Raw genomic sequence first — 24,292 nt, 5'->3', positions numbered from 1 at the left:
CTTGTTAAATAAATGTTACTGTAAGACGATACAAAACAATGGTTATTAGCTCCCATTCTCCTGCTCGTTACGAGAACAGAAATTTAAGATAATTCTTATTCAATTATTAATCAATTTTAACACAGTCTTTTGTAAGTATGAAGGGAAACTACAGTGCAAGCTGGCTTAATTTACCAGTTGATTTTCTTGTTAACTAATTCTCTTTTCCCCTTAAAGCGGAAACTTTCGAATGATTTTAATCACGTTTATCAAATTTACATTTTTATTTCAGCTGATCTTGGTATTTCTTGAACCTGAGGCCGCTATGTCGGTAAGTTTGACCTAGTTTCCTCCCGATCGAATAGCAAGTCCCTTTCGTGTGAGGACAGGACAATTGAATTTTAAATGAACGAACAAAGACATTACCAAGTTTTGCAATGCATCAGTGAAATAATTATGTTATATTCACCTAGTCTCCGAAAGCTACCCCCGGAGCAGAGAAAGGCTTTATTCGTGGGGAATTTCCTGAGGATTTTATTTGGGGAGCAGCGACCGCAGCCTATCAGATCGAAGGTGCTTGGAACGAAGATGGAAAAGGCCCTAGCATTTGGGATACTTTCAGTCACATTGGGGGTAAAATCCATAACAATGACACTGGGGATGTCGCATGCGACAGCTATCACAAAATCGAAGAGGATGTATCACTTTTAAAGAACCTCGGTGTTGGTTACTACCGATTTTCCGTGTCATGGTCCCGAGTGTTGCCCCAGGGAACAGCAGACAAAGTGAATCCCCTTGGGATTAAGTATTACAACAGATTGATTGACAATCTGTTAGCCAACGGGATTAAGCCCGCCGTGACCCTCTACCATTTTGACCTGCCGCAAGCATTGCAAGATATTGGTGGCTGGCGCAATCCTGAAATATCTAATATCTTTAATGATTATGCCCGATTTTGTTTCAAAGAGTTTGGAGACAGAGTTGAAATGTGGCTTACAATTAATGAACCTCACGAGGAGGCACTAGACGCTTATGGTCTTGGTGCTTTTGCCCCTGGGATTAAGGACATGGCCAGTGGACCTTACCAGGGTAAGTGACCACAAAGGTTAGGTACTGGTTGAGGAATAAAATTGAGGCTTATTTTTAGTGGTTAGGGTCTGCATATTGTGCAAGGCTACCTTTGAAGGAATGAACATGAAAAGGTGCAGTTACAAATATTTGTTATTTTTACTTTTCTCATGAGCTGACTGTTGTTTGGTACTATCTTGGTACATACCTATCTAGAAAAAAAAAAAAAACAAAAATTTCTCTGTAGTGCAAAACATGATTCATCTTGATGGACAGGATCTGAGTCAAGGTAAAATGTTTTTCTGATATGAAAGGTAAGACCACAGGTTTAACGCCATTCAAGGCTAGGGAGACGTTTTTAAATGTATTTTCTCAAATTAAAGCGAACCAGTTTTTCTTGCTCATTTTGATGCAGCTGGCCACAACATGTTGCTTGCCCATGCAAAAGCATGGCACACTTATGACAAAGAATTTAGACAAAACCAGAAAGGGAAGGTGAGCATTGTGGTAAATGCACAGTGGTTTGAACCCAAGACTGACAAGGAAGAAGATATCAATGCAGCTGACCGTGGCATGCAGTGGTTCCTGGGTTGGATGGCCCACCCCGTGTTCATTAATGGTGACTATCCAGAGATCATGAAGGCACGCATTCTGGAGAAAAGTAAAGCTCAAGGATTGCCTTCCAGGTTTGTTAACACCACATTTAAGTGAGATATCATGACTAAAACTACTACTTCATTTCCAATGACTATGTTATTTCCACTGACACCCCCTACTTAATTTCAGCTACCCCCAGGCAAACCACCATCTGTTTACAGGTTTTTGCTTTTATTGCAGGCTTCCATCCTTCACCTCAGAACAAAAGAGGTTGCTTAAGGGAACTGCTGACTTCCTAGCTCTTAATTTCTATTCAGTGTCATTTGCAGAACATCATGACTTGTCCCAAGAGAAAAATGTCACGTGGGGCTACTTTACTGACCAGGAAATGAAGACATCACGGGATCCAACATGGCTAAAAGGTTAGAATATAGGTGTATCTTACAATTGTATCTTACAATTTGTTGTGCCTGATTGGCTTATTTTCTTTGATAACAGCACATTTCAGCAATTGATCTCCTCAGTTGATACTAATACATTGCAGCAATACCAGTATTTGTGGTGTTCACTGTTTTCTACATAAACTATTTTATTTTTTTGTCACCGCAAGATTCTCTTCATATGGATTTCCAGTTTGATAAAACCCAGTTGTACGAAATTGTAGTTTATTTATAAGATATGAAACCTTGCTTTAGAGCAATATGAAAAATGAACTAAAGTCCTCTATTGTTTGTAGTAACAAGTGAAGTACCAAATAACATTTTAAGAGGTGATATTTATTTTTTTTTGTCAATTGCATTTTTCAGGGGACCCCTCTTGGTTATATTGTGTTCCCTGGGGTATGCGCAAAATGCTAGTGTGGTTGAAAGAACAATACAACAATCCTGAAATTGTTGTTACTGAAAATGGTTTCAGTGCTTATGGTGAACACGACCTAGAATTACCTGCTGCTCTCCAAGACAGAGACCGTGTCACATATCTGAGAGGATATATTAATGAAGCTTTAAAAGCCATGAAACTGGATGGTGTCAAACTGAAGGGATACTTTGTTTGGTCGCTTTTGGATAACTTTGAATGGGATGATGGCTATCGGTTTAGATTTGGCATTCATCATGTGGACTTTAATGATCCCAAGCGGCCACGGACCCCAAAGCTTTCAGCTGAGGTGTTCAAGACAATTGTGCAAGATAATGGCTTTCCTTATTAATGATATAAAGGAAACTATTATAGTTTCTGATTTTTTAATTTCCTTTTTACTTGTGTGAAGGACTTTGTCATAAAACAGAGCCAAGACTAGCTACTTGTAGTCTCTGCTAAACAAATTAAGCTTTGTTAGATAATTTATCACAGTAAGGGCTAAAGGTATGGGAAGGGCGATTCTCATGATCTGGTACCAATAGGTTGGAGAGGGGGTAGTTGAAGTTGTTGACTTTGGAATGTCTATAGATATACTTTTCAATTTATATTAGAAGAGAGGAACTTGGAAATACTAATAAGGTGACAAAAGAAACTTGGCATGAGCTGTCAACCTCTTTTGCAGCTTTTACACTGTTTGTATACGTGAAAAAATTAAAGATAAAAATTGATTGCTTCATATTGTATTATGGGCTTCAGAATTGAATAACTTCTATTGTTGATATATTTCAGTTTGTTTAAGTTTGTATACATATTGATATTATGCTACACATTAAATACCATATAAATCAGTAAATTTGTGACTATTCTCAATTTTCCTACAGTACTCAAGAGTCCAAAGTGTAAATAAATATTCAGTTAGACAGTTAATTGTTAAGCAGTCAAGTATTGAACCTCTAATTACCAACACCTGCATAAAATGATATGGCACTATGCAGAATAACATTTAACTTAATAAATAAGATAAGAGAAATTACCATCAAACTCAGAAAACAGTGAACACAAGAAATACATATGGAATGTTGCTTTGTATAAAGAGAAATGCCATAATGATATCAGGAAACCAAACTGCAATGGTGTGATAGTAGATTTGTAGTTTTGTGTGTTTCTCACATGTCTTGAAATTTATTTATTTTGCTTATAGTCAGTACACAATTGACCTTTCAGAATCAAGTCAAGCATTCACAGCTTTCTGAGTTTCACAATAAACAGGTTTCAGTAGTTTAAAAGAGTTTGTTTTCAACAGATATAATATGGCAGTGCAAACATTTCTGCTGACAAAGAGTGTTTATTACTGAACTACTGTACACCCACATGTTACTGCATGCACTGGCAATCTTTGTAACAATTACAAGCTAGTCCAATGTAAACACCCTAGACTCTAGATTTTCCATAATTTCTTTCATTTTTCTCTCCACAAAAAGTCAGGGTTAATTAGGCTGTTTAAAGCATGATTCAGCTAAATATAACTCAAAGTGATAAGTAGTATAAATTTTTTGTTTTGTTCTTGCTTTCCCTTGTCACAACTCCATCTACCATATTTTTTTCTCTGTCAATTTTGCCTGCAGTTTAAGAATATAATCAATATAAAGAAAAGTTTAAGCTCTAAAATAATATGTCCAATAAATGCCTCACTTGTGAACATCCAAACCATGCAAGTTTAGAATTTCATTTTCGATGAGCATTGACCTCTGCCCAAACAACTGGGCCCAGTAATCTGATTTTATGCAATGCATTGGAAAAATTGCCAGGAATTTACACTGTAAATCAGATCAAGGAAGTTATAATTGTCAAATAGATGGATCATGCAATGAAATTAATTTTAATTAATCGATTGATTGGAATGAAATTATACTCAGATTATCATAATGATAAAAATTACTGTAATCAGAAACTGTGTTGCTTCATGATTTGTAAGGAAGGCTTTGTCGCAAAAGGCCTACCAGTTTTCTTATTGAAACTCGATGATTTAGTGCTTGACTTCGCAAAGTGTAGCCTTGACTCTGAAGTTCTTTACCTTTAACTGATGGCCTCCACCTCCGCCTGCATTTCTCATAAACCTGTAGAAATCTCCTTTTCTTGACTTAGCAACTATGGGATCTTCTCTACCGAGCACTTTTTGTGCCTTCATTTCGTAGTGCTCTGCGATACCAAACAACTGTCGGTGTTCTGCAATCTGAAGCGATTCTCCCGCACGACTTGGTCGCATCAAATGGACGAACAACTCCCCTTTTCTGTTTCCAAAACCTTGATCTTCCCATAGCACAGACGATTCTAATTTGATCACGTTGCCTGGGAGTACTGGTCCGTCAAAATAATGTTCAGGAGCCCAGTGACCACCTCTTGGACCGAAGATGATAAAATCCTCTCCTATCCACCGATCCTCGGCCACAACAACTTCAGGGAGCATGGTATGCATCCTTCTGCATGTCCTGCGTAAACAAACGATGTCTTTCGGATCTAGGAAAGTTGCAATATGTCGTAACACCAGTTCGTCAAGTAGCTCCATCATTCAACGATATCGAAGATGTGATTTAACCGACTACAGTTTTAAACAGCAACGTTACTCGGCCTTCTTTTGTATTTCACCGACAATACTTCCGGTTTCGAATTAGTGGTAATTAAGTTCCCGAAGCTCCCAGAAGCTGCTAACTCAGAGAAACGAAAGTGTAACCCAAGAGGATGTGAATATCAATTATTGCTTTGGTCTTAAGCGTGTATTGCGGAAAAAAGGGTAAGATGAAAAATAAATATAAACATGAATTAGGATGGTTTTTTTTTTTTATCCCAGCAAAGGAAACCGCCTTTTTTTCTTATTTGGCCAAGAATGTTAGTTTCATGATATTGGTCACGCGACATGGTCACGCTACAGAGTCGAAACGAGTAATGGGGGGTGCGGGGTCGGGAAATTTTATGGATATTTTTTGACAGTCTGTTGGCATTATCATTATTGTTTTTCATCATTAGTTATATCATTGTGAAATCGTTCTTGTTCATTGTTCTTCTTATCATTTTTATCATTATTATATTTATTATCATCATTATTATCATTATTCGTCAATTAATGATCATAAAATTTTAACTTTCTTGTTATCTGAAAGTTTTGACACCTCACAGTGGTGCACTTTCTTGCCGTTTAGGTAATGTTTTATTTTTCAGTTTTGTGTGACGGCTATCTTTTCCATAGATTGTCCCTTTTCGGTCATGATTATTACATGGCTGTAAATAAAGAAAAATTTTTCCTGCCAGTTATTTTTTCCCCGGTTTTTTCAGATTGTCAGTTGTTTTGGAATATGTATTCTTTGTTTGCACGTGACGTCGGCATAAATTAAAAAACCGGGGTCAGCCATGTTGGGGGATAACCACGCGTTACAATCCCTGTAACATAGTTGTCTGAAGTGTAACTTGAAGGTGTTACGCATATACTTGTCAATGTCATGCATTCTAAATAGCTGTCAATACTTGTAATTAGGTATGCCAATGTAGACTATTTTAAGACTTGTGCTGTAGTTTGGATTGCAATACCTTTATTTTGTGTGAACGGTAAATTTGTTTTGTTGGATACTACACCGCCCACGTGCTTTGCGGAAGCCGGTATGATCGTTTTTACAGTACTGTTTTAGTTTCCCCTCTTATCATGCCACAACTCTGTGTTGTCTTTGGTTATTTTGAATTTTGTTGTGTTACAGGTATGAACAAGCAAGCAATTGAAAAATGATTATTGTTTAAGCTTCCAAGGCTGTATGTTTCTTTTGTAATAAAAATTTTCCAAACTTGGCGCATACGCATATAGTTTAGTTTGAGATTCAGCTAATTACTGATAATTGTGGGATTAATGCTGTGTTTTCTAAATAGTGATAATAACAACACAAACTGGGGTATAACCACGCACATACTTTGCGGAAGACGGTATTGTTTCGTTGGTAAAGGCAAAACCAGGTGAGTCTCTGCCTCCTATTGACAAAGCTGCCATAGTGTGCTATGCACTCACCAATTTATCAGAGTCCATGCATTGTCCCATTTGATCGAGGTGAACTTACAACCAGTTTGATTCCAGGTAATTCATGTACAATTTTTCATATAAAGGCTGTAGTTAAGGCTAGCCACAATCTGTCATTAAAGAACTTCAGTAATTCTCAAGTTTACAAAACACAGCTTTAAGGTACACCATTGACAAGCAACATTTGTTTAGTTTGTGTCACAGATGCTAGTCGTTAATAGATACCTATAGGACAAACAACCATAAAGTTCAGTTAGCATTTTGACAAAGAAAGGAGCACCCTCAAAGTAATATTTTGGTGGTTGTGGTACAATTGAATAACCTTGACATTTCAATCATGATTGCTCAGTTAATTTTTTCTATAAAAAGTTGGACAGATCTAGTTTCTTAAAGGCTCTTCTTTCAACTTCAAACATGACAAATGATACCATTTTATTTTGCACAAATCATTGTCACAGCCAATTAATGTGCTGCCCTCAAAATCTTGTTGACAATAGCACTACAGCCCTTCCTATTCTTCATCACCAGATGATGTTGATAAAGATGGAATGGCTAGAGCTTCACACCCTGGGCATGTATATTACTTCCCTACAATTTCAGTCAAAATGCACTTGCTTAAGAAATCAGAGGAAACAGAGCGTGCATTTTCCCAAAACTCTTGGTCAGGAAGAATTTCTGTACAAAGAGATCTATTGTTGTTCACACCACAAAATCACAATATTAAACCTCACAGATAGGGATCTGGGCCTGAACTCGGTAGTAGGCATGACTTTTGTCAAGATGAACTTTACCAAACTCTTCTTTCTTTAAACAAAAGTTGGTTTGGCCAGCAGCCTCAGCGATTGTGGAATCCTTGTGTGCATATGGACATTTTATTCACACACACCCATCCCACAGCATTTGCAGTTAATCCCATCAGGAGAAGCTCCCAAGTATGGTCACCTTAGATCAATATTGAGACCACTGTCAGAAATTGTCAAAGACTCATGGTCAGAAATTGTCAGACTGGTAAGCTTTGTGAGCCCTACCCTCGTTTTCACAACCCCACCTCATGGCCGCAGTTGAAAACTTATGGGTTTCAGGGTAGCATATGGACTTAACAAGACTCTTAGCAGGCTTAGCTGTATTTGTTTTGCAAGCATTTTTTAGATTGGAAGCAGTAATACGACCTGCCTTTCTGCCGTTTAGTATCAAACTTCATATTGTGACTGCTTTCTAGTTGAAGCTTCTATTGCTCCACACTCATCAGGTGTAATCTCAAGCGATATTTGTTGACATTGCTGCAGCAACTCTATGTACTGGTAATCTAACTGCAAACACTCTTCTCTAAAAAAAACACTATTGGGCAAGGGCTTGGGTACATTACCAATTTCTTCACAAGTATACTGCTTATTTAAAGGTGCGACAAGGGACAAGACTGCTGAATTTACTGTACAGCCAGAAATACTCTAAAAATAGTTTTCTGCTCTTCTGGGGTTGGGGCAGGTGTCCTGGTTGTTCAGATCCCAGGGTTAGATCTAGTAGCCATAGGACTAACCAGTGTTTCTCCACCATCAATTCATGCTTCCTTCAGGCAGAGGTAAAATCCAACTCAATTATAGGTAATGGGGATTTCTTTCATATGACTAGAGAGAAGCCATTTGTTCTTTTCCTGTGTGCATGTGGTAGAGTCTCTAATTCTAACACCAGCCTCCACAGCAAAAAGCTCTGCCCCAACATGAGACCACCCTTCACACAACCCTGCTATGCAATAGCAATGGGAAGCAATTACAGTTCCATATTTTTCTGCCAGAAACCATGTTCAAAGTGGGATGTCCTGGGCTCTCTGTGAGCGATTCACCAAGTGAGAGTACACAAAAAGTCTTAATTCTAAATCCAAAATTTAAATCCTTGAAATATGCCATATCACTCGCTAATGTGAGTACAATGAGTGATATGTCTTCTGAACTTGAAGCTGTCGTGTCAAGATCGACTAGATCGCTCTGACAAAGGGCTAACGCTCGAAACGTCAGCTTTTTAACACTTAAACAAGGACCCTGACTATAAAAGGACACTTGCCCTGGGCAAGCCGTCAGTCATTTCACCCCTGACACCGAACTGTCGACATCAACCAGTCCGTGACCGTGCGATATCGGCAAAACTATTGTAACGGAAAGGTCACTTGCAGCCAGTGCATATCTCAAACTTCTACGAATTTTGCCATTTTCGTTTACGGCAAAGAAAAGATGATCGGCTCCACTCAGTTGGCTCCACGGAATGTACACCCGCTTGCGATGTCATTTCTGTAAGGAAGGCAAACGGTCAGAGGGCTAGCGGTGAAGACTAGCTTTTATGACCTTTATTATCTTTCACAAAAATCCTCTTCTCATACCGGTTTTGTATTGTTGTAATAAAGTGGTTAGTTTCTTCGACGTTTTGTCTACGGGATTTCATGTGACACTTATACAAGAACTCCTCTGCAATTAAACAAGAGATCACGTTGGATAGAATTTTTATTTGAATCGCGCGCAGTTTCTCCAACGGACTATGTGGTGTTGAAATACGAATCCCGTGGGTGCTCATATAAAATAATTTCGGTCACGGATTGGAAACATGTCTGGTTGACTGAAATCCGATGGAAAACAAACTATCATCGGCTATATTGCCTGAACGGGCCTCAAGAACTATTGAAAACCTCGACCTTTTCATAAGTAGCTAGTGAAATAGGCTTCTCGTTGCAACGCGCGTCTAAAATGTTCAGGCAAAAAATATCCTACATAGTGCCGTGTCAAAATACTTAGAAAACTATGTTCCTTTCAAAGGGACCTATTCTCGAACTTCGCTCTATTTTTTTTTTCCTTTTTTGAGGCTTTTTCTCCCCATAACTCAAAACGTGCGATAAAAAAATTGGACCCGTTTATGTCGGTTTGGGTGGCCGCGTCGCTGGCGAGATGAGAAGCCTGAGCGAACGAGCAAGATGTAAACAAAGAGGAGTGACTTTCACTTACCATACCTCTTTGTTCAGACCATTCGAATAAGTCTAAGAGTCGTTCCATCAAAATAACATTTGCCATCGGTGTTCGACTCGCTAAATGAAGGTGTTCCTTCAACCGCTGAATTCTTGTCTTCACGCTTTCCAATCGCTCTTCCATTCCGGGCTCGACCGCCAGCTCCAGTGTATAACTGGACTCGTAGACTCGGACTCGTATACCTCGCGCCGCTATTTTGGCTTTTTTTGATGGAAAATCCGCCATGGCAAAATAAAATGCAATTTTAAAGCTAAAGACTAGTTAGTGCGCGACCGTAGCAACCGTAAAATGGATCAATTCGAAGTGGAAGATGAATTATGTCGCAACATACACGTACACACATTTACTTACATGTACACAAATGTACATATACGTACATGAAAACCACTCTCTCTGAGCATGTCACACTACTGAGATCCTCTAGTCAATGATATCGACGGCTCAAGAAGTTGAGGCAAACGGAGGGGAGTCAGAGGGCCAGTACGACCATCTCGCGATAGGGGGAGCCGTTAGGAGCGCGAAATTCAAATTGCGATAGCCTAATTTTTTGAGTTTTGCAAATGAAGATCAGTATTTCTCCATTCGTCCCTTTTTAATCGTCAATAAAAACATTTTCAAGTGGAAATCAATTGAAACAAGACAAGGATATCGGTCTTCGTGTACAAATCTCTTTTTCCCCCTTCACCTTCCATTAGTCAGCCATCTTCGATTAGCCATGGAAGCAAAGATTGCGTTACAAGACGGGGGAGGAGCTATCCCTTTTATAGTCAGGGTCCTTGTTTAACGGTGGCCAATTTACAATTTCAACTTAGCTGAAGTAACCAAATTACCTAGTAAAACAAGAGCTGTTAGCCGAGGTCGATAAAAAATGAGTCCTATATTTTGCTCTGTTTGCTTCTCTGCGAGATCATCAGAAAAAAAATACACTACCGTGACTAACTCTGGCGAACACAACAACTTCATTTTGGTTGGTGTAAGTAGTTCACAACATCTGGATATTGAACGTTCAGAAGGAGCTCGAAGTTTTCGGAGAAATCACTTTTTCTCAACGCATATCGGTCGAAGCCTTAAACAGTTATTTTTTCGTGGTACCTTGACTTCGTAGGACCCTCTACACCCGCAAAGTAATCCGAATACTGAAGGTTCACATCGGGCACGCCTTCGGAAGAAGCCATTTTGAAAGCTTAGTTATCCCCCCAACATGGCGGCCGCGTATGACGTAGCAAATGTTTGTCACGTGGTTGAAAACAAAGAATAATGACATAACGTGACTATTAATTTTCAGTCGATAAACTGGAAGATTTTACGCCAATATCGTCTTTGGTATAATTATGTGATAATTTATTTATATATATATTTTTTTAAATTAAAAAAAAGGTTATGTATATGTATACTTACTCTACGATTTTACGCCGTTAGTTAACGCCGTAACATCTTCCAGTTGTTTCAAAACATTTTATCAAAATGATCTACCTGGAATGGAAATAACTATGAAATTCTTTACTTCACTGTCCATAGTCAGTGGTGTAAAATCTACAGGTTCGTCTCCGCGGAGAATTATTCTGATATTTTACATACTGTGACTTTGACTCGAAAGTTCTTTACTTTCAGAGTATGGCCCCCACCGCCGCCGATCCTCCTCATAAACCTGTAGAAATCACCTTTCTTGGACTTGGCAATAACGGGATGATCTTTGTCCACCTCCTTATTAGCTGCCATTTCGCGATGGGGAGCGGTGTCAAACAGCCCCCACAGTTCTGCGATCTGAAATGGTTCTCCTGTACAATTCGGCCGCATTAAGCGGACGATTAGCTCTCCTTTTCTGTTCCCCCAGCCTTGGTCATTCCAGACTATCGACGCCTCTAGTTTGATCACTTTACTAGGTAGTATTGGCCCGTCAAAGTAAAGTTCAGGTGGGCTGGGACCACGATGCGGTCCGACTGCATAAAAGTCCTCTCCTTTCCACAGATCCTCTGTCACAACAACTTCAGGCAGCATTGCATGCATCTTTCTGCAAGTTCTTCGTAAGCGTACCACATCTTCTGGATCGAGGAAACTTGCTATATGTCGTAACACCAGTTCGTCGAGTAACTCCATCATACACAAAACATCTGACAGGTTATTCAACCGACTACAGCTTTAAATGGTTGTTATTCAGCCTTCTCCACTGTTTAATGTGAGTCAGTCGTGATGTTGTTGTCGGTTTCGGTGCGGTCACTGCTGACTTGCAGAAACGAAAGCGGAACATTTACATAAAACGGGTGATATCACTTCTATTTTAAATGTGTATTGCGACAAAAAGAGCAAAATGAAATATGGGTATAAAAAATTGATGGAAGAGCTGTTTTAGACCAGCAAAGGAAACAGCCTATCTTTTTCTTTCTTTCTTATTTCGGCCAAGAACTGTTGATCTCATGATTTTTATGTCACGCTACTTGTACTGTTGATTTCATGATTTTTAACTCCGTCACGCGACTGGTCACGCTACAGAGCCAATATTATTAGGGACCTTAAGCAACCACAACGGCGACGGCAACGAGGACGTGGAAAAACAAGAGATCTAATTGGCAGAACAATAGCTCAGCACGTGCGTTTTGAAACTTTGTACATTTCTTAGCCGTCCTATGCAAAACAACAATGTGAAATCGCCAAAATTTGCGTCGTCTGCGAACCGAAACCGCGACGGCAAATTATTTTAATTTCCATTTGGAACTCAACAAAAAAGAATTAATCATCAGCTATGTATCAGAATTCCGGATAACAACAACAATGGATTCACACTTCTTGAATGCAAAGATTATGTAAAATTTTTGGTGTACTAATTGACAAGAACTTAACCTGGAGGCCTCATATTGATCATATTGCTTCGAAGATTAGCAAAATAGTCGGTATAATCGCTAGGCTAAGACATCATGTACCTTTAAATACCCTTCTTCAAATTTACCGTTCGCTGATTTTTCCCTACTCGCTCTACGGTATAGCTGCTTGGGGTCGTCAGGCAGCTCAGAGTGATTTAAAAAAGATTCTCACCTTACAAAAGCGTGCACTCCGATTGATTTTCTTCTCCAGCAAAATATCTCATGCTATCCCTCTTCTTATAACTTCGAATATCCTACCCATTAATATGCTCTATTTTGAAACCATCTCTGCCATAATGCATGACGTTTCTACTAGCTCTACACCTAGGAATATATTCCCGAACTTTTATTAATTCATCTGACGTCCATACATATAAAACACGTTTTTCTTCCACAGAGAATTTTTATGTACAGGAATCTAGATTGCATGTGAAGTCTTTCTCTGCGTTTGGTACGAGGTTATGGAACTGTCTAAACCCTGACTTGCGTAAGCTCACGAAAAGAGCATTTAAAAGGAAAATTCATAAGTTGCTTTTGACTATACTTGCGGGGATTGAGGACTATTATGTTTACGCCCATTCACTAATATTGAAATTCAATACCAATGATCATCGAAAATTATAACTGTAGTACTTCGCTCACATCCGTATATCACAATTCTCTCCTCTCTACTTTCCAGTCTGCTCTGCCTGTATTTGATTATTATGTCTTGTTTTAACTCACTAGTAATTTTATTGTATTTAATTTCTATGACAACTGTACGTATCTTTTAGCTTATAATGTAATAAACTAATGCATGGCTTATAACCCCAATAATATTGTAGTAATGAAATCTCTTTAGTTTATTGTAAAATCTCTTTAGTTTATTGTGGTAATCAAACTTCTTTAGCTTGCAATGTGTAGTATTTACTTATTTATTACTAATACCCGCCAAGACTAGCTACTGCTATATGCGGGTTGTGTAAATTTGCTTGTACTGTTCTGTAAAAAAAAAAAATAATAATTGCTTGTAATGTTCTGTAAAATAATAATAAACAAACAAATAAACAAATTACTGCCATTATTATCATTGTTATTATAATTATAATAATAATAATTATTATTATTATTATTATTATTATTATTATTATTTTGTATCCGAAAGTTTTGACACATTACAGTGGACCATAGTTCAAATGACTGCGATTACGATGTAGTCCGACGACATAAAAGTCGTCTCCTTCCCACAGATTCTCGATCGGTGACAACAACTTCAGGCAACATTGCATGCATCTTTCTGCAAGTTCTTCGTAAACGTACTACATCTTCTGGACCGAGGAAACTTGCAATAAGCCACATCACCAATTTGACCCAATTTGTCCAATCGTTCCACTTAACAGAAATTCATAGGTGATTCAAGCAACAACAGATTTAGACGGCTATAGTTTATTGTATCTTGTAGGCTTCTGTATAAAAGCTAACAACGTTTTTTAGAGTTTCGAGACATAATGCTCGTATTGAATTACCGAAGCCGAACACAAATTCAAACCATAGCACTGTGCGATAGCGAAAATATTCCCTGACACACACTTTCAATTTCTTGATATATCATGTGCTTCCCCTTTTTAAAGATGTGCAAGGGTGCCTTCGTAATTTTATATTTACGTCAAAAGGAGTGCAACAATAAAGGAGTGAAGCCTTCATGTATTTGATGCGCGCGCATCAAATACATAGTTACGCGCGCAAGCTTCGTAAATAGCATATGATAACGATCTTCGGTTTTTCATATCACTGATGAAGGCTTCAGCATTAGCCGAAACGTCTGTTTCAGAAATAACAATAGTCAGAGGCAACCAATTTCCATAGAACTCATGACATCTCCTGACTACACTTTTTCCATATGTTTAGTGTAGCAATTAGTTGAGTCCAATTTTATCGGTCACAATACGAGTGGTGAACGTTATCGGAAAACCGCAATGCAAGAGTCTAACTTTTCAGTGAGGAGTTTTATTATCGACCGAATTGGACGCATCAAAGTCATGTTATTGAATAATAATTTGATTTTAATAATTTGATATTTATATTGCGCAAATTAACATGTAGATATGATCAAATGCGCATCACAACACTTTTCGGGGGACTTTGGCCGAACTGCATCAGCAGTTTACAAACAATCCGGCGAGGGAAACAGATTTGAAGATGCTCCCTCCCACCAATCCCCAGTAAACAGGGCAAACCACATCGCAGTAATCTCGTGAGTGGGTTCTTCAACGTCCCCTGCCTAACCAAATTAATCAATTAATAGATGCAGAAGACGGGACCTACGGTTTATTCGTCCTTATCCGAGAAGACTAGAATGTCTATCCATTTCTTGATATTATAGAAAGGTAACGCATTCTCCTCAGTTATTTTAAGACCCTGAGTGTTGGTCCGGCCGGGGCTCGAACCATCGACTTCGACCCGCGCACAACAGTGCTCCCCAGCGCTCTAACCAATTGAGCTAACTGATTTTCACTATTGCTTAAATAGTGCTTTACTGCGAAGGATCGGGCACATACGTTTCATAACCGCAGTTCATATATATGTATTTCATATGTTTGTTATTTGATTTATTATCTACGGGTTTATGTCGAATTAATTTGATGGCCTGCTCCCAGTTGGCTTGTTAGCTCAATTGGTAGAGCGCTGCACTAGTATCGCAGAGGTCAGTGGTTCGAATCCCGTACAGGCCTGAATTTTTTTCAGGTCTGATTTTCACTATTGCTTAAATCAGTAGTGCTTTACTGCGAAGGATCGTGCACATACGATAAAATCAGTGTTTGTAAACACTACGTTTACTCCGCCATTTTGAATTCTCAGGTGGGTTACCGCTGTACACCCGCTCCCCGCTCCCCGCTCCCCGCTCCCCGCTCCCCGTTCTCCGTTTCTCGTTTTAAGTTTTAGTAACATCCCTTCGGAGACCTACCAGTTTGTTATTGAAACTCGATGATTTAATACTTGACTGCGAAAAGTATAGCCTTGAATCTGAAGTTCTTTACCTTCAATCGATGGCCTCGGCCTCCGCCTCCGCCTGCCGAGTGGTTTCTGATTGACATTTGAAATTCAATTTCGGTTCGGCAGTTCGTTTTAGTCATATTCATAATAATAGTCATTGTTCCTTAGTTAAAACGTGCGTTTTGTTTCGGTTTTAATATTTGCATCGAAAGTTTTTTCATTGCTGGTAGTCTCATTCAATTCAAGAACAGAGTTGAATTTTAAAGAAGACAGAAGTCATGACAAGAGAATATTCCTACTTTCTGACATTTTTTCCTTCGTTGATTCTCAGCTTGAATCGCCCGGCGGAATACTCTTTGTAAATCATATTGACTACAAAAAATTTTATCATTCAAATAGCGCTCCTCTGACCTGAGTTGACTCTAAAGCAATAAATACCAGGTAAATGTTAACTCGTTTTAAGTTGACTTAAGGTTTCTTATTTACAGCCAGTTGAACAGTCCACTTCGCATACTGCAGCCTTGACTTGAAATTTCTCCACAATCAGTTCATGCCCTCCTCCCCCGCCAGCATTTCTCATAAACCTGCAGAAATCGCCTTTCTTCGACTTGGCCACAATAGGGTACTCCCTCGTGATTTTCGTAGTCGGTGTTGTTCGGCGGTGCTCTGCGATGCCTAACAACCTTCTGTATTCCGCAATCTTAACTGGCTCTCCTGTGCGACTTGGCCTCATCAAATAGGCGAACAGCTCTCCTTTTCTGTTGCCCCAGCCTTGGTCCTGCCACACAACTGACATTTCTAGTTTGAGCAAATTACCCGCGAGTATTGGTCCGTCAAAGTACCATTCGGGACACCAGTGGCCTCCACGTGAACCGTAGATATGAAACTTCTTTCCTTCCCACAGATCCTCGGTTACAGTAACTTCAGGCAGCAGTGCGTACAACCTTCGACAAGTTCCTCGTAGACGTGCAACGTCAATAGGATCGAGGAAACTTGCAATATGCCACAAGACAACACGGTCGAATCGTTCCATGGTAGAAAAAAAGACAGCAAGCCCGAAAGGGAAATAAAAATGCATATGATTTAAATATCACTTCTATCTTAGAAATGTAATTCGACAAAAAAGCAACATAAATTATGAATCATCTTGGCCAAAACTGTTAATTTCATAATTTTTGAAATAAGATCCATTACGTTACATGGTCATACTACAGAACCCATGGGGTACCCCGCGAGTAATGTCATGCCGGGAGTGGTGGGGTCGGGAAATAATTTGTTGTTCTACGCTTGAAATATCTGTTTTGATAGTCATTTGGCATTATCACTACTGTTATCATTGTTATTGTTGGTGTTGTTGTGATTCTCCATCTTCTTCTTCTTCTTCTTCTTCTTATTATTATTATTATTATTATTATTATTATTATCATCATTATTACTATCATCATTAATGTCTTTATTATCTTATTGTTATTATTATTGTCGTCTTTGAAAAATTGACTCGCTATAATTACACTCTAAATCATTTTATTACTCATACTTATTGTTTTCATTATTACCATCATTATTATAATCATCATTTTGTAGTAAAAAAATAGCTGGGAACGCCCATACCATGCTCTTGACGTTAACGACGTTTTCATTTTTCGAAACTTTTTGGCACATAAAAAAATGCGGAGAGATGGAGTTTTAAAATCGTGATGGTGACAAAAACACAAGTATCAACTAAATGAACACAAATAGGATTTTTAACCTAGGATATATTCAAACCATAATACTACGTAACAGCGTAAATATTGCCTGACATACACTTTCACATTTTTGATACATCATGTATCCTATTTTTAACGATGTGCAAGTTAAACATTGTAATTTTAAATTTTACATCGAAAGGAGTAGTGTAGGAATTAGATGAGTCCAATTTGGTCTGTAACATAACTAAGAAATTCTCTACTTCATCGTCCACAGTCAATGGTGTAAAATCTACAAGTTTGTCTTCGCGGAAAATCATTCAGATATTTTACATACTATGACTTTGACTCGAAAGTTCTTTACTTCAGGGTAGGCCCCCACCGCCACCGATAGCCCTCATAAACCTGTAGAAATCACCTTTCTTGGACTTGGCTATAACGGAATGATCTTTGTCCACCTTCTTATTTGCCGCCATTCCGCGATGGAGAGCGGTGTCAAACAGCCCCCAGAGTTCTGCGATCTGAAATGGTTCTCCGGTACAATTCGGTCGCATTAAGGTTACTTCCTACCTTCAGAGGCCAAAAAAATCGTTTATTTTTTTTTTTGGACTAGGTTGAAGTTACACTTTTTAACTAACGTTTACAAAAGAAAAAAATTTAAAAATCTCAAAAAGCGTCCGACTTATTTAGAAAAACGTATTTTCAAATAAAAGTTACTAAATCAGGACGGTGTCATAATCTCGTAGAGGAGCGAGCCCCCCGGGGGAATATTCGTGGCAATTTCATGTCATTTGCATATTTTGTTTACATCGCACCCTTGACAATATTCACACGTGGAAGTTATCTACTCGTGGAAAGTATTTTCTCATCGATAAAAAAGCTAAACTCAAAATTAGAGAGGAGTCCTTGGGTAAAGAAATATTCCTGGGATGATGACGAACAAAAGTGTGCCAGGAAATTTTGATATTTTAAATATTTTTTACGTGGTGTCCATTTACGTAACACGCTTCGCATATTTTTCGCGACTCTAACTTAAGATCCGAATATCTAGACAACCAATCAGAATATCGGAAAAGCCTGACACAGTTTTGTTGATTGATGCCTTGTGAATGAGATTGCAGCCATTTTTCTCGTGCCGCGGGATCCGATACCCGATAAATTCAATAGAAGGACCCTCGGTCGTTTCACGCCTTACCGGCTCCTGACACTTCCTAAATGAAAAAATCGCCGAAATTATATTTTTATCGTAAACTGCATTTATTAAGCTTTGTTTTCATGTATAGTTTGTTGGGGTTTTCTTCAAACTAGCTCGCGTACAAGTTTTTTCTCGAAGGACACCCGCGAAGGTAGGAAGTAATTTTAAGCGAACGATTAGCTCTCCTTTTCTGTTCCCTCAGCCTTGATCATTCCACACTATCGACGCCTCTAGTTTGATCACTTTACTAGGTAGTATTGGCCCGTCAAAGTGAAGTGAGCTGGGACCACGATGCGGTCCGACGACATAAAAGTCCTCTCCTTTCCACAGATCCTCTGTAACAACAACTTCAGGCAGTAATGCATGCATCTTTCTGCAAGTTCTTCGTAAGCGTACCACATCTTCTGGATCGAGGAAACTTGTTATATGTCGTAACACCAGTTCATCGAGTAGCTCCATCATACAAAAAACATCTGACAGGTTATTCAATCGACTACAGCTTTAAATGGTTGCGTTATTCAGCCTTCTTCACTTAAGCTTCACTGTTGAATGCGAGTCAGTCGTGATGTTGTTGTCGGTTTCGGTGCGGTAACCGCTTACTTGCAGAAACAACAACGAAAGATGTACATGAAACGGATGATATCACTCCTATTTTCAACGTGTATTCCGACAAAAAGAGCATACAAAATGAGATATGGATATAAACAATTAATAGAAGAGCTGTTTTAGACCAGCAATGGAATGAGTCTTTTTTTTTGTTTTTTTTTTGTTTTTGTTTTTCTTATTTCGGCCAAGAACTGTTGATTTCATGATTTTTATTTTATCTTTTACTTTCATGTCACGCTACTAGTAATTAATGTTGATTTCATGATTTTTAAATTCGTCACGCCACATGGTTACGCTTTAGAGCCCATGTGTACTCCACGAGTACAGTAATGGTGGTGGTGTGGTCGGGAAATTCGTTTTTTACTCGGTCACAGTAACTTAAGGCAGCAGTGCGTACAACCTTCGACAAGTTCCTTGTTAACGTACTACGTCAACAGGATCGAGGAACTTGCAATATGCCAATAGACAACACGGTCTAGTCGTTGTATGGTAGAACAAAAGCAGCAAGCTCGAAAAGGAAACAAAAATGTATACGAGTTGAATATCACTTCTATCTTATGAATGTAATCCGAAAAAAACAAAATAAACTATGAATCATTTTGGTCAAAAACAGTTAATTTCATAATCTTTTAAATCGAATCCACCACGGGACATGGTCATGCTACAGAACCCATAGGGTACCCCACGAGTACAGTAATGGAAGTGCTAGTATCGGGCAATTATTTGTTGTTCTACGCTTGAAATATCTGTTTTGACAATGTATTGACATTATCATTACTGTTATCATTGTTGTTGCTGTTGTTGCTGTTCTTCTTATTATTATCGTTATTACTATCATGATTAATATCTTTATAATCTATTACTATTTTATTGTCGTCTTAGAAAAATTGACACGCGCTAATTAAACTCCAAATTATGTTATTACTTATACTCATTATAAGTTATTATAATCATTGTTATCATATTTCTCATCATTTTGGAGTAAAAAAAAGCTGGGGACATCCAAACCAAGCTCCTGACATCAACGACGTTTTCAAAATTTGACCTTTTTTGGCAAAAAAGAAGAAAAAAAAAGCGGAGAGACGTGCACGTGGTTATAAAATCTTACTGGTTCGCGACAAAAATACAAGCGTCAACTAAATGAACACAAATAGGATTTTTAACCTAGGATATACTCCAACCAAAATACTACATAACCGAGCGTAAATATAGCTTGACATACACTTTCATATTTTTAATACAACATGCTTCCTATTTTGAAAGATGTGCAAGTGTAACATCTAATTTGATATTTACATCGAAAGGAGTGTAGGAATTTGATGAGTTCAATTTGATCTGTAACAACACGAGTGATCAACGATATCGGACAAGCGCAATGCGAGAGTCTGACTTTTCAGTGAGGGGTTTGATTAAACTGAACTGGGCGCAAAAAAGTCCGGTTTTTTACTAATCCGAACTATGCCAACATTTCAGAAATAAAACCCTAACATTTGGCAAGCATACCTTTATTCAGATGCGATAGTCATAGATTGATTGAAGAAGGAAAAATCATCACGTCTCTGGTCGAAAGGTTTCTGATTGAAAGGGGACATTAATTTGAAATTCAATTTCGGTTCGGCAGCCCGTTCTAGTCATATTCATAATAGTAGTCATTGTTCCTTAGTTGAAACGTGCGTTTTGTTTCGGTTTTAACATTTGCATCTTACCCTTTTTTTCCACTGCTGTTTTGGTTATAAGTTTAAGTTCAATAGCTTGAGGTGGTAGTCTCAGAACAAAGTTGAATTTAAAGGAAGACAGAAGTCATGACAAGAGAATATTCTTACTGACTTTCTGACATTTCTTCCTTCGCTGATTCTTAGCTTGAATCGCCGGAATACTCTTTGTGAATCATATTGACTACAAAAAAATTTATCATTCAAAGTAGCGCTACTCTGACCTGAGTTGACTCTAAAGCAATAAATACCAGGTAAATGTTAACTCGTTTTAAGTTGACTTAAGGTTTCTCATTTACAATCAGTTGAACAGTCCACTTCGCATACTGTAGCCTTGACTTGAAATTTCTCCACAATCAGTTCATGCCCTCCTCCCCCGCCAGCATTTCTCATAAACCTGCAGAAATCGCCTTTCTTCGACTTAGCCACAATAGGGTACTCTCTCGTGATTTTCGTAGTCGGTGTTGTTCGGCGGTGCTCCGCGATGCCTAACAACCTTCTGTGTTCCGCAATCTTAACTGGCTCTCCTGTGCGACTTGGCCTCATCAAATAGGCGAACAGCTCTCCTTTTCTGTTGCCCCAGCCTTGGTCCTGCCACACAACCGACAGTTCTAGTTTGAACAAATTACCCGCGAGTATTGGTCCGTCAAAGTACCATTCAGGTATTCCAGAGCCTTCACCTGAACCAACTATACGAAAATCATGTCCTCCCCATAGATCTTTGCTCACAGTAACTTCAGGCAGCAGTGCGTATAACCTTCGACAAGTTCCTCGTAAACGTGCGATGTCGTCAGGACCGAGGAAACTTGCAATATGCCGATAGACAACACTGTCGAGTCGTTCCATGGTAGAATAAAAGCCAGCAGACTCGAAAGGGAAACAAAATTGTTTATGAGTCAAATATCACTTCTATCTTAGAAATGTAATTCGACAAAAAAAGCAAATTAAATAAATTTGAATCATTTTCGCCAAAAAAGTTAATTCCATAATTTTTGAAAGCAAATCCATCACGGGATATGGTCATGACACCGAACCCACAGGGTAACCCGCGAGTACAGGAATGGTGGTGGTAGTATCGGGCAATTATTTGTCGTTCTACGCTTGAAATATCTGTTTTGACAGTCTATTGGCATTACCAATACTGTGATCATTGTTGTTGTTGTTGTTGCTGTTCTCCGTCTCATTATCATAATTATTATCATCATTAATATCTTTATTATGTTATTGCTATTATTATTGTCGTCTTTGAAAAATTGACTTGCGCTAATTACACTCCAAATCATTTTATTACTTATACTTATTGTTGTTATTATTATCATCATTATTATAATTATCATCATTCGGAGTAAAAACAGCTAGGGACGCCCAAACCAAGCTGCTAACGTTAACGACGTTTTTAAAATTTCGACTTTTTTGGAAAAAAAAAAAAAGCGGAGAGATGGGCGATAAAATCTTAATGGATCGCGACAAAAATACAAGTACATGTATCAACTAAATCAACACAAATAGGACTTTTAACCAAGGATATATTCAAACCATAATACTACGTGACAGCGTAAATATTGCTTGACATACACTTTTGTATTTTAAATACATCATGCTTCCTATTTTGAAAGATGTGCAAGTGTAACATCTTAATTTGATATATACATCGAAAGGAGTGCAGGAATTAGATGAGTCCAATTTGATCTGTAACAACACGAGTGATCAACGATATCGGACCAGCGCAATGCGAGAGACTGACTTTTCAGTGAAGGGTTTGATTACAGACTGAATTGGACGCAACAAAGTCGGTTTTTGACTACTCAAAACTATGCCAACATTTCAGAAATAAAACCTTAAAATTTGGCAAGCATACCTTTATTCAGATACAATAGTTATTGATTGATTAAAGAAGAAAAAAATCACTTCTCTGGTCGAAAGGTTTCTGATTGAAAGGGGACATTTCAAATTCAATTTCAGTTCGGCAGCCCGTTTTAGTCATATTCATAATAATAGCCATTGTTCCTTAGTTAAAACGTGCGTTTTATTTCGGTTTTAACATTTGCATCTTACCCTTTTTTTCCATTGCTGTTTTTCGGTTTTGGTTATAAATTTAAGTTCAACAGCTCGAAGTTCAGCTTGGTAGTCTCACTCAATTCAGGAACACAGTTGAACTTTAAACAAGACAGAAGTCAGGACAAGAGAATATTCCTACTTTCTGACATTTCTTCCTTCGCTGATTCTTAGCTTGAATCGCTGGAATACTCTTTGTGAATCATATTGACTACAAAAAATTTTATTATTCAAATAACGCTCCTCTGACTTAAGTCGTTTCTATAACAATGGATACAAGGTAAATATTAACTCGTTTTAAATTGATTAAAGGTTTCTCATTTAAAGTCAGTTGAACACTCCACTTTACATACTGTAGCCTTGACTTGAAACTTCTCCACAATCAGTTCATGCCCTCCTCCCCCGCCAGCATTTCTCATAAACCTGCAGAAATCGCCTTTCTTCGACTTGGCCACAATAGGGTACCCTTTAGCGACCTTTATATTCGGTGTTGTTCGGCGGTGCTCCGCGATGCCTAACAACCTTCTGTGTTCCGCAATCTTAACTGGCTCTCCTGTGCGATTTGGTCTCATCAAATAGGCGAACAGCTCTCCTTTTCTGTTCCCCCAGCCTTGGTCCTGCCACACGACCGACAGTTCTAGTTTGAGCAAATTACCCGCGAGTATTGGTCCGTCAAAGTACAATTCAGGACACCAGTGGCCTTCGTCTGAACCGTAGATGTGAAACTTCTCTCCTTCCCACAGATCTTCGGTCACAGTAACCTTTGGAAGCAGTGAGTGTAACCCTCGACAAGTTCCTCGTAAACGTGCAACATCAACGGGATCGAGGAAACTTGCAATATGCCACAAGATAACACGTTCAAGTCGTTCCATGGTAGAAGAAAAGCCAACAATCGATTTTGACCAACAATTGTTTTACATTAATAACGTTGTATTCAAATTTCTCTCCTAATTTACAGAAAAAAACAGCTTCTGAAATTCAAGAGATTCCGAAACTGGAAGGAGACGTCAATTGTCCATTTATTTTAAGAGTCTGTCACGATCATCTTTCCACACGAAAAGTGAAAAGTACAAAAGTAAAAGAAAAAAAAAACAAACAAAAATAAAAATTGGAAAAAAAAAAAAATAAGCATGCGAGGGACGCTCTACATTTGAAAATCAAAACAAAAGAGCACCCTCCCGAACAAAAGATGGATTCCCCCGTATGAAGGTAGATCCTGGACGAAATGTTCGATTCGTCGTTTCGTTATGGTGTTTTGTCGTTTCGTTATATCGAGTCGTTGTTTTCCGAGTTCGACTCGTCGAACTTTCATTTCGTTTCGTCGTATTGTCAGTTCGATTCGTCGGCTGGCCTCTTCGACTCGTCGTTTTACGAGTCGGACTCGTCATCGACCACATCGGTTCGTCGTTTCGACTTGTCCACTCAACAGGAGCTATAATTCAACTTACATTACATGAAGAGTTACTAGATTTCATACACTTTTTCATGAATCATTAATGTGGTATCAATAATTTGCCCTCTGCCGAAGGAAATGGATCTTTAGAATAGCTACTTAATCTGCAGAAGCGTTCTAGTTATTTAGAAAAACGCATTTTCAGCTAAAAGTTAATAAATCACTTGGGCGAGCACCCTGGAGTA

General features: G+C 38.5%; 6 protein-coding genes and 2 pseudogenes across 7 annotated transcripts; 1 reads left to right on the top strand and 7 right to left on the bottom strand.

Moving 5' to 3' along the window:
* Positions 1 to 76: 76 nt before the first annotated feature.
* On the top strand, positions 77 to 3,238 carry LOC111323339 (cytosolic beta-glucosidase). Of its 2 annotated transcripts, XM_022926666.2 has the most exons (6): positions 77 to 131; positions 272 to 310; positions 453 to 1,068; positions 1,463 to 1,733; positions 1,885 to 2,066; positions 2,451 to 3,238. In XM_022926666.2, exons 2-6 carry the CDS (start codon positions 305 to 307, stop codon positions 2,849 to 2,851), a joined length of 1,476 nt encoding a protein of 491 aa, XP_022782401.1. In that variant the 5' UTR covers positions 77 to 131; positions 272 to 304; the 3' UTR covers positions 2,852 to 3,238. The 2 variants fall into 2 exon arrangements, with proteins under 2 accessions (XP_022782401.1, XP_022782400.1); XM_022926665.2 differs by lacking the exon at positions 77 to 131 and having other exon boundaries at positions 142 to 310.
* A 22-nt stretch (positions 3,239 to 3,260) lies between these two features.
* Positions 3,261 to 6,837, bottom strand: LOC111323344 (uncharacterized). The gene has a single exon (XM_022926671.2). It carries the CDS (start codon positions 5,069 to 5,071, stop codon positions 4,529 to 4,531), a length of 543 nt encoding a protein of 180 aa, XP_022782406.1. The 5' UTR covers positions 5,072 to 6,837; the 3' UTR covers positions 3,261 to 4,528.
* Positions 6,838 to 6,972: 135 nt separating this feature from the next.
* Positions 6,973 to 10,742, bottom strand: LOC148722443 (uncharacterized; annotated as a pseudogene).
* On the bottom strand, positions 10,426 to 11,948 carry LOC148722442 (uncharacterized). Its single transcript, XM_088735626.1, has one exon. It carries the CDS (start codon positions 11,665 to 11,667, stop codon positions 11,125 to 11,127), a length of 543 nt encoding a protein of 180 aa, XP_088591752.1. The 5' UTR covers positions 11,668 to 11,948; the 3' UTR covers positions 10,426 to 11,124.
* Positions 11,949 to 15,314: 3,366 nt separating this feature from the next.
* LOC148722441 (uncharacterized) lies at positions 15,315 to 16,558 on the bottom strand. The gene has a single exon (XM_088736668.1). It carries the CDS (start codon positions 16,474 to 16,476, stop codon positions 15,877 to 15,879), a length of 600 nt encoding a protein of 199 aa, XP_088592794.1. The 5' UTR covers positions 16,477 to 16,558; the 3' UTR covers positions 15,315 to 15,876.
* Positions 16,559 to 17,201: 643 nt separating this feature from the next.
* Positions 17,202 to 18,887, bottom strand: LOC148722440 (uncharacterized; annotated as a pseudogene).
* Positions 18,888 to 20,376: 1,489 nt separating this feature from the next.
* On the bottom strand, positions 20,377 to 21,495 carry LOC148722439 (uncharacterized). Its single transcript, XM_088736669.1, has one exon. The coding sequence runs from the start codon at positions 21,443 to 21,445 to the stop codon at positions 20,891 to 20,893; it is 555 nt and encodes a 184-aa protein (XP_088592795.1). The 5' UTR covers positions 21,446 to 21,495; the 3' UTR covers positions 20,377 to 20,890.
* Positions 21,496 to 22,107: 612 nt separating this feature from the next.
* Positions 22,108 to 23,890, bottom strand: LOC148722438 (uncharacterized). Its single transcript, XM_088737293.1, has one exon. The coding sequence runs from the start codon at positions 23,524 to 23,526 to the stop codon at positions 22,972 to 22,974; it is 555 nt and encodes a 184-aa protein (XP_088593419.1). The 5' UTR covers positions 23,527 to 23,890; the 3' UTR covers positions 22,108 to 22,971.
* Positions 23,891 to 24,292: the final 402 nt, after the last annotated feature.

Source organism: Stylophora pistillata, chromosome 10, assembly GCF_964205215.1.
Source record: "Stylophora pistillata chromosome 10, jaStyPist1.2, whole genome shotgun sequence".
NCBI classification, from domain to species: Eukaryota; Metazoa; Cnidaria; class Anthozoa; order Scleractinia; family Pocilloporidae; genus Stylophora; species Stylophora pistillata.
The sequence above is the reverse complement of the archived record's forward strand: the minus strand, read 5'-3'. Positions and strand labels throughout refer to the sequence as shown.

Coding starts and splice junctions, on each gene's coding strand:
- LOC111323339 (XM_022926665.2), top strand. CDS start 230: ATGATTTTAATCACGTTTATCAAATTTACATTTTTATTTCAGCTGATC. Junction 1,734..1,884: donor GCTCAAGGATTGCCTTCCAG/GTTTGTTAACAC, acceptor CTTTTATTGCAG/GCTTCCATCCTTCACCTCAG. Junction 2,067..2,450: donor GGATCCAACATGGCTAAAAG/GTTAGAATATAG, acceptor TGCATTTTTCAG/GGGACCCCTCTTGGTTATAT.
- LOC111323344 (XM_022926671.2), bottom strand. CDS start 5,071: ATGATGGAGCTACTTGACGAACTGGTGTTACGACATATTGCAACTTTC.
- LOC148722442 (XM_088735626.1), bottom strand. CDS start 11,667: ATGATGGAGTTACTCGACGAACTGGTGTTACGACATATAGCAAGTTTC.
- LOC148722441 (XM_088736668.1), bottom strand. CDS start 16,476: ATGCATTTTTATTTCCCTTTCGGGCTTGCTGTCTTTTTTTCTACCATG.
- LOC148722439 (XM_088736669.1), bottom strand. CDS start 21,445: ATGGAACGACTCGACAGTGTTGTCTATCGGCATATTGCAAGTTTCCTC.
- LOC148722438 (XM_088737293.1), bottom strand. CDS start 23,526: ATGGAACGACTTGAACGTGTTATCTTGTGGCATATTGCAAGTTTCCTC.